Source organism: Saccostrea cucullata, unplaced genomic scaffold (genome assembly GCF_032062105.1).
Source record: "Saccostrea cucullata isolate Sc308-1 unplaced genomic scaffold, CSIRO_AGI_Scuc_v1 ctg356, whole genome shotgun sequence".
Taxonomy (NCBI): Eukaryota; Metazoa; Mollusca; class Bivalvia; order Ostreida; family Ostreidae; genus Saccostrea; species Saccostrea cuccullata.
Genome location: NW_026918279.1, coordinates 231,502 through 243,637, shown reverse-complemented (window position 1 = coordinate 243,637; position 12,136 = coordinate 231,502). Strand labels below are relative to the sequence as shown.

The following is a 12,136-nucleotide window of genomic DNA, read 5'->3' as shown; positions in this document are numbered from 1 at the left end:
TGGATCAAATTTGAGAGAAGCGTTGCGATGTAAACTAGTACTCTATGCATCTAAAAGGGACATGGACACACTTGAATTGTTGTTTTGTTAAATTTTTTGATTATGATTTGAAAATCAGCTTTAGTTTAATGACTCTGACTTATACGAACAATCTTGATACTCATTGATAAATCCATTCTGCTAAAGCGTGTGTGAGAAAACTCTTGACCCGAGCTCTTTTATTGTCGATGTTCACCTGTTGTGTTCGAATTGATGGCTTTGTTTTAATCACTTTCCACATTTTGACAACACTGGTCTATTGTTTTTTTTTCTTTTTTTTTTGCAAATGTTCTCTCATTTTTTTTTAAAGATCAGATATTTGATATTTTTTTTAATACAGTTCTGATTTGTACAATCCTTGAATATTTAATTTAAATGTTAGTTTGAAAATTCAACTTAGCATGGTGAACAAACCACCTCAAATGTATAGATTTTATCATGTTTAGGTTTTTTTAATGTACATTCTCTGAAACCTTGCAATATGCAAGTCATGAAATTCTACCAATGTCTATTATAAAGTAATAGGTAAAATTCTAAACAAATCTCTTTTTTTCTCCCATGTCTGTAACTTTTTTAAGAGAGGGTTTTTTTTAATTATTAATACAACTATATACACGTGTTACAATGAGCTTGCTACTCGGACATATCCTTTCAGTTTAGAGTTCTTTATTTTGGACAAATATGTCGGAATCTATTGGATCAGTTTTGAAGAAAAGTTTCCTGTGCTTGTGTATCGATTCTCCTTAATCAGAGGACACTGATTTCTGTAACACAATTTATACAGATCTCTTGGGGCATTACGAATAAAGAAATGATTGTATTGCACATATGTGTATCATTTTAAAATTTGATAACGAATTATTGTTTTGTTTTCTGCTATTCATTTGATAAAATGTATAGAAGCTAATAAATACTTCTTATAAAGAAATGGGAAATAAATCCATTTTCATGTGTTTCTATTGTAATCATTAAAGAAAACATAGATTGTTTGTGTTTGTTTGATTTTTTTTTTCAATACTGTCTATTCAACATTGCATTCCTTCTCACTGGAAATCCTCCGCCAGGATCGACATCTTTGATAGACCTCATGGACAACTAGAAAACATATTTCTCTTAAATCTTGATAGTCAAATTTGAACCACTCGTTATACTGTGGAATAAAATCTTCACCCGTCCAATGTTTTAATCTACCGACTTCAATACTTGGCTCATTTCTGAAAAGGAAAACCTCTTCTGGTGAGTCTGCTGGTGTTGTGGATTCCGTGCCCCTATTTCGTGCCCCTTGTTTATTTTCTCAGACACTGTAAACCTGTCATCGCACTTGCACTATAGGATATAATGTACGTAGGAAAATAAGATTCGGATTTTACAGTGAAACGGTCTGTACAGTTATCAGATAAGACACTTTTACTGTACATGTATTAATGTAAATTAAATGAAAACAGTGCATTGATGTAAACGGGTAAAATTGATTTATGAAGCAAGCAGCATAGATATTTTACAATTAAGTAAATGAATGTTATTATACGGAAGGAAAGTGCCTGAAATATTTAAACGGGGTTGAAATATACGAGGAAAGAACAAAAACTGAAATGTTTGCTTTGTTGGTGATGTGATCCATATAATAAAGTGATACTATGGGTATGTTCCTCAAAAGTAAAGAAATAATTTATTGAATTCACCAAAATAGAAATCGACAAGGACACATAGTAACATATATGTTTTAAGTCATTTTGCAAAATAATTACACAGGTATCAAGACGGGAAGTTGTCGCTTTATACCGGGCGTTTAATTATTAGTTAGTACATGCACATTGACTTGTTGTTTTATTCATATCTCTCGTTGACACTCTGTCATCAACTACTTGTAAAATCCAGCAATAAAACATATAAATTTCACACTTCATACAAAAACGAAATGTCAGCACATTCATGCACAACAAGGGATAATATTCCATTTACAACCATTGCATGAACAGTAGCAAAATCATTGTCAAAAAACATACAGATGAAGGGACGGATCCAACATTACACAGATCACGATCATTGCAGCAACTGCGCAGAGAACATCCCTGAAACATATATTTGCGCATGTTGCCAAGGCATTGTTCATAGTCGTCTTCTGTTACATACGGGCACTTGTATGGCGAGCACGTTCGAATCACCGAATCATAATGCGTGTGAGAATCGTTATGAAACATCTGATAGCGAACTTTCTGTAACAATAAAAACAAATTTTTTTTTTACATATTTAAAAAATTTAAACATTTTCTTTTGTATTTCTGTTAGATGAAAACAATAGTGACCTAGATTTCTAACAAAGGGTCCCGTATGAAATCACATGCCTGTAATAATAACAATATTTTGGGACTTCCGTTCATTTAGCTAAGTGGTTGTAATTACACATTGTAAAACTCACATATAGCTTTCCTGTGTCGAGACTTCTCATGAATTTCTGCGCTGAACAAAATGAGGCAACATGATCGATTTTGCTCGGCCTGATATTTTTACAATACTTTAAGATATTGGAACAATGCTTAAGTTATGTTTAGTCAAAATGTGGTGATTATTTTATCCATTATAAAAGAAATATGCCTATGATAAAAGCGACAGGAAGTCTATATCGTGGGATTTTAAAAATGGGAAAGTTACTGTGATATGTATTGGTCCATAGTTGCTGATTTCGGTAGGAATAAAAGAAATCTGAGAATCATTTTTTTTTTCTAAATGCCAGAGTATTTAATGCTTATAAAATTGCCAAATTTTAAACACTCAACCTTTCGATCATGATACATTTAAACTTTATGTCAAAATTCCAATATTTTATTTAAATGTTGAGTTCAAAGTATAGTCGAGAAGGCTATTTAAAATTGAGATATTTTTTCGACAGAACTTTACAAAGATATTGTTTTCTGCGTAATTAAAAACAAATTATTCAAATAATAAACTTTTGGGGGCGATTCAAAATGTGATGAAATATTGGAATTCTTTGCACAATTAAAATAAATTTGCACGAATTGAAACACCCAACACAGTTAAAGATCGAGAAAAAAATCTTTTATTTAACTGTTGAATTTTAGCCTTGACACAAAATCTAAAAATAAGACACTTTATGTTAAAATATTTGAAAATTGGAAGTTGGATTCAAAAATAAGACTTTTCTTTTGTTATCTAGCATAAATAAAGTAGTTAAGACTTACTAAACAGTGTTCGCCAGTTTGACAGGTGATCTTTTCTGCTCTTTGATTGTAGTTAGGATCCTTGTGACAATCCTTCTGGATACATTTCCAACATTCCAGACCAAAAACTACAACTAAACCTGTAAAATGTACGACCAAGAAGAAAAATTATTCTTATGTTATTATTAGCATTACATAAAATTGAAGTCTCAATAGATATTGGGTGTATATGTAAGGAGCTGTTCTGAAAAAAAGAAAGATCTATAATTTTTTACTGTCATCTGAGAAATTTATAATTTTTATCGAAAAGCATTATTGTTTGGTTTTTAAGTATATGTTTACACTATGCATGTTTTTTAATCTAAGGGTACATATTAGTGAAGAAAAATAAGTTTTTTTGCCTCCAATTTATTATTCGTGTACAGCATAAAGATTTATTTTATTAATCTACTACAAAATTAATATACAATTAAAATATCACAGTGCATAAACAGAGCAGTAGAGTCTTTTAGGCCTGTAATTTCTTTCAGAGTATTCTAAAATGAAACCTTTAAATTAACAAACAAAAACAACGACCCACCTTCAACCACGAAGTACCAGACAAGTATCCTAGAAAGTCCACTTCTCCCAATCATTGGATATTAATCGTCCAGGTCCTACATGGCACTCTGACCAAAGTAATTGTTTGACTCCGCTAATGAAGAAGCGCTTTTACGTTCAATTTCCTGTTTTCAGGTCGTTATTGACAAGTATGGGAAGATTTATTAAAAGACAAAAATAAAAAAAAAATTCCGAGAGGTTTGCAGCGGGCTTGATTTATGTCCCACTTCCTTAATTAGGTCACTCATAAAATGGAGCTATCCATTTTTAAAAGCAGTCTTTTTTATGTCGCTGATTTCTTCGAGGAATTTTTTTTCTAGAGAATTAATATCGATACTTTTTTTTCTAGACTTGTTAATGATTGGGAAATAACTCCCCCTTCCCGTTGTCGCCCTCTTCATGCGATTCCTTTTTTAGCTCTGAATATGTCCCATGTATATTCAGGTGTCACTTGGACAGAAAAGATTTCAGTAGCCTTTGTTTTAATTAAATCCCACACGGCTATACATGCCCCGTTGGTCGGACGCTATTAAACAGATAATAAGCCATAACTCTGCAAAGGCCCTCTAAATAAACACATAGCGGCTCATTTCTTTAAAGAACATTGTCTGTTCTTTTTGTGTGTGGTGTCAGATATATCTCAATTCTGTAACTTTAAAGCTCGATGACATTTTTCTCTAATCTTTATAATTACTTTTATAGCTTCAGAAAATTGTTCCCATTCCTTGTAGAGTCTCAGAGTATAAATAATTCTTATAAGGCGATTGGAATATTGAACAATAATTAAATTTACAATCTCTGTCTATTTTGTAATTGCTATTAATGTGAATTATGGGAAGAGAATTCATTTTATGTATGATATTTTGTGTAACAAATAAAAGTTTAATCACGACAATCCTAAAAATAAGTTTAAATCCCCCTAAAATAGCATGTCAAGATCCTGCAAGAACATAAATAGTTTTAAAAAAAAAACTCTGTTAGTAAGTACACTGTCATTTGGAATGCGTTATCAGATCTGTACATTGTGGTGATATTCTTGTATTGTATATACAAAACCAAAGAATTCATTGATAGATATCCTTTTTTAAGCACACGGTTCTAAAATGTCATTTTTAGCTCGCCTTAGCCAAAGGCTCAATTGAGATATTCTGATCAAAATTTTTCCCGTTTTCTTTCGTCGTAATTGTTGTTGTAAACACATGCATTTCACATTTTAATCTTGTTCTCTAAAACTTCTGAGCCAATTTCTACCAAACTTGACACAGAGTATCCTTGGGTATGTGCTCAGGTGAGCGATGTGGCCAAAGGACCTCTTTTTACTGTAAGTGTGTCATTTTATGTAAAGCATTAAACAAATAAATGGATGTTTAAAATTTATGTTGGCCTTCCTCGTCCACAATTTAACTGTTTTGTTTGGTGGATTCTGAGTCTGATCACTGTTATATTCATCTTTACATTGTTATATCTTCAGTAACAATCCTTTGCCGATGCGATTGATGACTTAGAAGAGGGATTTCACTGGCTTCTGAATGGGATCGTGGACCTTTAAAGTTTATTGCAGGCCTCACTGCCAACGCCTTAACTCTTCATGGCTTAATTTTCCTCAGTTTGAAAATGTTTCAATTTCTATTCAATCTTTCATTGATTTCTTTGAGATTTTTTCAGCGTGAGAATTTATCGAAATATGATTTATCTTCAGGCTCCTTGAATACTTTTATCCTTGCAAATATACAAAGTAATGAAGAAAGTTAACAAAAACAATAATCAAAAGATGTAAAACATCGAACTTTTACTTCATGCTACTCACACATAATATGATATAATTGATACTCAGGGAATTTAAACCATCTATTTTCAAGTCAATTCTATTGTTGGTATTAGGGCTTTTTTTTAATCAGTAAATATAACCTATCACTGTCCGGGGCGATTTTTTTTTTTGCTAAATTGTTCAATACCGATTGTAAGGCCTTTGTTTTGTACTTAATTTGACAATGGAATGTTCCGTCTACTTAATTTTTAAAATACATATAGCTCACAGCGGATGTGACCGGTCAATAAGAGGATGTGACCGGTCAATAAGCGGATGTGACCGGTCAATGAGAGGATGCTTACTCCTCCTACGCACACGATCCAACTTTTTTGAATTTCCAGACGTCATATTTATGCCTGTTAACAAATTCTCATTGTTTGTAGTTCTTATGAGATCGACCACCTTTCTTTTCTCTTCCCTTTATAATTTTTACTATCGCCAACAGAATTCTACTTCCAGTATGATACAATAGAGCTTTCTTTTTGGTTAAAAGAGATCATACAGTTCTTGAAGAAGACAGATTCAGCCTTGGACCATCCAAGAAGATGACAAGAGACATTTTGCAGGGATGGTAGGTGTATCTGGATAATTATATAAACTGGGTTTTGGCACTCAAAGAATACTTCATTTGTAAATATGTCCTTTAGCACTGATATCATCGCTCAAGTATTTAAAGAGAAATTTAATACAATTTTTATTGAAAAATTTCACAATAAAAATGTAAATACAAATCGTTACATGCCCTATATCATCTACACAATTTATATATACAAATACACATGTATCATGCATACAGGTACGTAGCATCCAGAAAAAGGTGGGCTGTCTCTTTTTCCCCAAACATATTTTTTATTGATGAAAATGGTCAATGAAAGAGAGGTTGCCCTATCCCCGGTTCCTCTTTTTGGCAATCAAATAAGGGTGATGCAGTATCCTTAGTATGAACAAAAGGACAAGTGCACTTAAGCAATACTTAATGGGCCCTTTTTATGTGCCATTTTACTTTAGAATATATTACTTGATCGTTCTCTATTGGTAATAGTTTGATACTAGTGGATAATTCTGATTAAAAAACATATTAAGTCTCACTTAAATCAGCATGGATTTGAAACAATTGAATATTTTTGAATCCTTATGGATACCCTAAATCCGGAAAAGTCGTACCGAATCTTTTTTTAGTTTCGTTTATGTAAATCAAGGGGTATAGATATTTAAATCAATATTGAACAATCTGATGGTGGATCATAGTCCGTAAGTCGGGCGCGTTTGCGGAATGTAACTTCTTGCACCACACCTGTTTTTAAAAATATTGAATGAAGTTGTGTAGTTGCCTGTAACTATAATGATTAAACTAAGAAATTGATACTCTTGCATTTGAAAAATTACAATAACAGTTTCATTGAATTTGAAATTAAAAAGGAGTGTTTAGTTGGCTTTCAATACCTGTTTCATTGTCTTGCACGAAGGTTAAAAATGTTTGACACTTTCATGAACGACACTAAACTCTCTTTACCCTCCGGTGTTCTTAAAAACAAATATATACAAATATCTCTAAGCGGCACAACTTTGACTTACTGATACAGAAGCTACCTATGTTTTACAGTGAGCACATTTGAGGAATGTTTACCTGGGTATAACTCACGTGATTATCAGTATTTTAAATAATTTATTCCACACATGAGTTCAACATGGGTCATACAGGTAAATAGCTCTCACTAGCTATAGGAAACACATTGTATTTTTTATACATTTTTAATATTTTAAGTACCAGCCTAATCGTGTGCAAATTTCATACTTTCACACAAGTTTTATAAATGTATTATGCGACTTTTGTCATTCGCACAAGTTTGCACAACGTTAGGCTCATAGTTAACAAAAGCTTTGAAATGCATGACCGTTCTCAATTTACTATAGAAAATCACAAATGTCGGCTGACCCCTACTACATTGTATAGTTTTGTTCTTTGTATATTCGTGGATTTCAGCGGTTATATTTGTTGAATCGCATGGTTTAGATACCAATTAATTATTTGAGATGAAAAATTTTGCTTAATTTGATTGTTTATTTTTTCACATTTTACCGGGGCCCATAAGTGCACTCGTTCTTTGGTATACTGCTATAGAAGTTGGCACCCTCCACTTGAAAAAAATTCTTGAATTGGGGTAATTTTCAAAAATTGAAACTTAAATTCAACTTAAACTTAAATTAAAAATTAAATTCAAAACTTAAACTACGTCCCTGTTATAGATACCGGTATTCTGTTTTGAGGTATATCATCTTCACACAGGTATTCCAACTCTAAATGATCACCGAGTTTCAAAAATACAACGGGTTTTAAAATGTTTATATCAAGTACAAGATTGTGCAATGTGTCCATCATTTTGTTTGGAAGACAGATCGTAATATTCATTCTCATTGTTCATATAGATCTGCACTTAGTTTTTATCCTTCAAATGCATATAATTATTCTACTTAATAAGAGATTCAAATTGTACTTATATTCCAGATCATGCAGAAATTGTCTTTAAATGACCATTTACGTCACAGTAGAACGCTGCAAAGATATATGTAATGTAGCTGTACTTTTAGGAGCGTTCAATGGCGCAGATGTTGTATGGGTAGGGCCCATGGACAGTTCCGAAGAATCCGGTAAGGGACGGGGCGGGGTGATCGGGGGAGACCTTCAGCTCAAACCTCTGTACAATGGTCACAAGGAACAGGAATAGTTCCATTCTGGCCAGAGATTCTCCGAGACACACACGACGACCTGTAAAACGGCCAGATATCAAATCACACATGCATTTATATTGCCTCAAAAATTTACCATACATAGGATATATAAACCTACGTATACCCTAAGCCTCCGTTTTTTTCTATTCAAATTATTTAATTCAACATTATTTCACATGACTGAACTTTCTATCATTATAAAAGAATACCCTTTAGTTAGTTCCACTTTCTATAACTAATTTAATTAAAATACGTACCTAATGAGAAGGGAATGACTGCTTTATCGTGTCCCTGTCGCTTTCCCTCTGAGTCTAGAAATCTTTCTGGTTTGAACTTTTCGGGATCGGGAAACAGCTCACTATCATTAAGGACAGAGTCCAGACATGGCCACACGGTGGCACCTTTTGGGATGGTAAAACCGTTCCATGTAACGTCAAATGAAGTGGAGTGGGGTAGGGATAGGGGAACAATGTCTCCCAATCGTAATGTTTCTGTAATGACTGCGTCACAATAGGGCAGGTTATCGCGGTCCGTGAGGCTGACTGGACGGTCACCAATGACGTCATCAATTTCTTTCCTCATTTTAGCTTGAATCTCCGGAAAGTTGACGAGAAATGTAATCGCCCATTTTGATGTGGTAGTTGTTGTTTCCGATCCAGCAATAAAGAAATCGCGGAGAGTACAAATCAACTGTTCCTCTGTAAAATATACATGGAAAGGTCAGGATAAATCTGTGACAAACAAAAACAATTCATAGCATGCATCACTTAACATTTTATCAAAGACTAAATTATCTAGAGCGTTTGCAATGTGTTCAATGTTTGTCTCTAGATGAATCATCAGGCAATAAAATTTGCATTGACAATTACCGGTGAATGTTGTATCCTCATTTTCCTGTTGCTTAGCTTGCTCTAGAAGAAAAGCGTCAATGTAATCCCTGATATTTATCCCGTCGAAGGTCTCTTTGTGGTCTTCCAGAATGCCCTTCACAAAGACTCGGATCGAGTCCTCCAACCTTTCAAGTTGTCTGGCGCCAAAAAGATCCCCCGGCAAACGTCCCAGCGCTGGAAAAAAGTCTAGGATGGGATTACGCGGCAAGGCGGCGAGTTGAGTGACAAGCGTCAACAGATGTTGAAAGTTGACGTCAGAGTGTTCGTAACGTTTACCAAACGCAATGGAGCACATGATGTTGGAGACACTCACGTGGATGTAGTCGTTTGGGTCGAAATGTTTGCCTTTCAGAGCGGCGATTTGGTCAGTGAAACAAGTGACTTCTTCCATGATCTGGGTCTCTAGGCTGCGTTTTCCAAAGCCAAAACTTCGAAGTGTTGTCAAAGCAAATGTTCTGTGCTCTTTCCATTTTTCTCCTGAACTAGCCAGTACGCCTAAAAGAGATAAATGAAATCTAAAATAAGCTCAAAGGTCACCTAATTATAAAAACAATGACTGCGATATGAAAAAATATTTTAGTAAACGTAAAAATAAAAACATGAGTTAATGCTTAGACTAATTTAAATTAACAGTAATTAAGAAACTCCACCATGTTCTTTCAGGATGTATTGAGAATGGTAATTCGACGCACGGTCCGAGAAAGCGTCTGCCTTTTTGATGAAGATCTCTCTCAAGTTTTCAAGGCCGTTGATATAAATTACGTGACGTCCAAATCGTGTTATCCTGAAAACATCACCATACTTTGCGCGCATTTCTCTAACAGCATCTCTCATGTTTGGAATCTTCTGTAAATTTATGGCGGATCCAAGAACTGGCCATGTTGGCGGGCCAGGGGGAAGATTCTTGTTATTTCGTGTCAAGTAAACCATCAAAAGAACAATAGCAATAACAAGTCCTACTGAAACTTCTACACTCTGAATTAATTCCAGCATGATTCTTCTTAATATAATTCCTTTTACGAGCGATTTTTGTAAAATTCTCCCTCTTTGTTTTCAAGGTTATTTTACAACTTCAGCTGTGCCTTCGATGGAATGAACCATTTATCTGACCAGTAAGGGGTGTTTTGATGTCCAGTGCTTTGGTTTATTGCAAGTAATGAATCCTATCACCCCTCCATAATAAACTAATCTTGTTTGTATACAGTTTATTGACCATCAACACAGGACAAGGAAAATAAGGTTGTGTTGTCTGTTCTCTTTTTCTCAACAAAGAGGGAGATCGTCCTTATAACCTGAACCAATTAAATAACATGATACATTATGAAAATAATAATTTTTAAAAAATCAAAAAACGGTCATATAATTGTTTAAAAATAAGGTTTTCCAACAAGTCCAATGCAAAATGTTTGATGTATTTTGATTCAAATTTTTTAAATTGATTGATGTTGAAAAGAGAAAAAAAGTAAATACATGTAATGGTATACACGAACATGTACAGTTCGCTTCATTCATTCATTCATTGTAATTTTGACATAAAATACTTAAATTCAATATACCATAGGCGTAATTTCTCCACAAACATGTGACAAGAAACGCAGATTTATAATCAATCGGACTAACGCGGTCATTGTATTAACCTAGATTTTCCGACCCAGTAATTTTGGGTTATGTAATAGCATGATAGCCTTAGCTGACCACTAGCGGCAATCAGTCATGCGCTGGATGTCGATCAAGTATTTTCTCTAAATTAAAAATAAAGATCTATTTAGAGTATATGATTTTATGTCATATAATGTTGCTTTTTATAATAGAACTAAATTAATTTTTGGAGTGTTTTTACATGTCCATTTTATATATTTTTTAGCGAATTAGACATCTAATTTTCCATTTACGTTATTTTAGCAAAAGTTATTTCCCGTCGGTCACCATATTGGAGGTCAACAATTAAGCTAAAACTCCTAAGTCATTATTCATATACACGTATACCTGTACCATTTGATCTCTACATACATATACATTGTATCTAACAGAATACAATTGCTATTTTCCCATTTTTTTGTACATGTAGGAAAAAGTATTAAAGGTATTATCAAAATCTAAAATTAATATAAAAGAAAAGATCTAATCGATAATTAGAATTTTTTATTTGAACATTTAGCATCAATTAATTATTCCCCTTACAAAATTAATTGTAATGGAAGAACAAAATCAACAAGCTAAATTATTAAATGCATGAGTATATGACGTTTCTGAGTAGACATACATAAAAATAATAAAGCCAACAGGAGATATACATGACATGTAGTCATAATTAATATGAATAAATAAATTATCACCTGACTTAAAAATTTAAAATTGTATCTTTTGTTGTCCATTCAATCCTTCTTATTTCAATAATATATAGTGAAGGCCCTATATATAAACACAAAAACACAAATTCATACCTTTTAAACAATCGCTTCCATCTACCATAAAATCAAAATTATTTATATATGAAATAAATAATTAAAATGTGAAAAAAAATACTATTTCCCCCGAAACAGAAATTACATAGCATGTATTAATAAAAAGATATTAGTTAAAACTTACAAAAACAACACACAATATTAATTGAACAAGAAAATATATCCTCATATTTCAAACTGAAAACATTCATTAGTGAAAAATCCAAACATAACAAGATTATTAAAGAAATAGAGAATAATTATTCAACCTGTTCATCAACATTTTAAGCATGTAACCATTTAGCAAGTCAATTTCAAATTACACTGTAAAAGTCATAAATATACAGTTCATGAGTAAATTTACTATTTTAGAGGTAAAATGTTGTCAAACATCTATATTCAATACACACTTGTCAAAAGGGAAAAAAAATAAATCTAAGAAGT

General features: G+C 32.9%; 2 protein-coding genes across 2 annotated transcripts; both read right to left on the bottom strand.

Moving 5' to 3' along the window:
• Positions 1-1,681: 1,681 nt before the first annotated feature.
• LOC134261253 (uncharacterized) lies at positions 1,682-4,185 on the bottom strand. The gene is made up of 3 exons (XM_062743708.1): positions 3,799-4,185; positions 3,240-3,358; positions 1,682-2,255 (listed from the first exon to the last, which is right to left on the bottom strand). The coding sequence occupies exons 1-3, from the start codon at positions 3,851-3,853 to the stop codon at positions 1,998-2,000; spliced, it is 432 nt and encodes a 143-aa protein (XP_062599692.1). The 5' UTR covers positions 3,854-4,185; the 3' UTR covers positions 1,682-1,997.
• A 3,843-nt stretch (positions 4,186-8,028) lies between these two features.
• LOC134261242 (cytochrome P450 2B4-like) lies at positions 8,029-10,308 on the bottom strand. Its single transcript, XM_062743696.1, has 4 exons — positions 9,899-10,308; positions 9,228-9,743; positions 8,616-9,056; positions 8,029-8,395 (listed from the first exon to the last, which is right to left on the bottom strand). Exons 1-4 carry the CDS (start codon positions 10,239-10,241, stop codon positions 8,214-8,216), a joined length of 1,482 nt encoding a protein of 493 aa, XP_062599680.1. The 5' UTR covers positions 10,242-10,308; the 3' UTR covers positions 8,029-8,213.
• Between the last annotated feature and the right edge of the window lie 1,828 nt (positions 10,309-12,136).

Bases quoted from the DNA above. Each gene is read 5' to 3' on its own strand.
- LOC134261242 (XM_062743696.1), bottom strand. From the start codon at position 10,241: ATGCTGGAATTAATTCAGAGTGTAGAAGTTTCAGTAGGACTTGTTATT. The intron at 9,744-9,898 runs GTGGAGTTTCTT...TATCTCTTTTAG, and splicing joins ATACATCCTGAAAGAACATG to GCGTACTGGCTAGTTCAGGA. The intron at 9,057-9,227 runs GTAATTGTCAAT...TATATTTTACAG, and splicing joins TGAGGATACAACATTCACCG to AGGAACAGTTGATTTGTACT.
- LOC134261253 (XM_062743708.1), bottom strand. From the start codon at position 3,853: ATGATTGGGAGAAGTGGACTTTCTAGGATACTTGTCTGGTACTTCGTG. The intron at 3,359-3,798 runs GTGGGTCGTTGT...TACATTTTACAG, and splicing joins CTGGTACTTCGTGGTTGAAG to GTTTAGTTGTAGTTTTTGGT. The intron at 2,256-3,239 runs GTAAGTCTTAAC...TTATTGTTACAG, and splicing joins AAACTGGCGAACACTGTTTA to AAAGTTCGCTATCAGATGTT.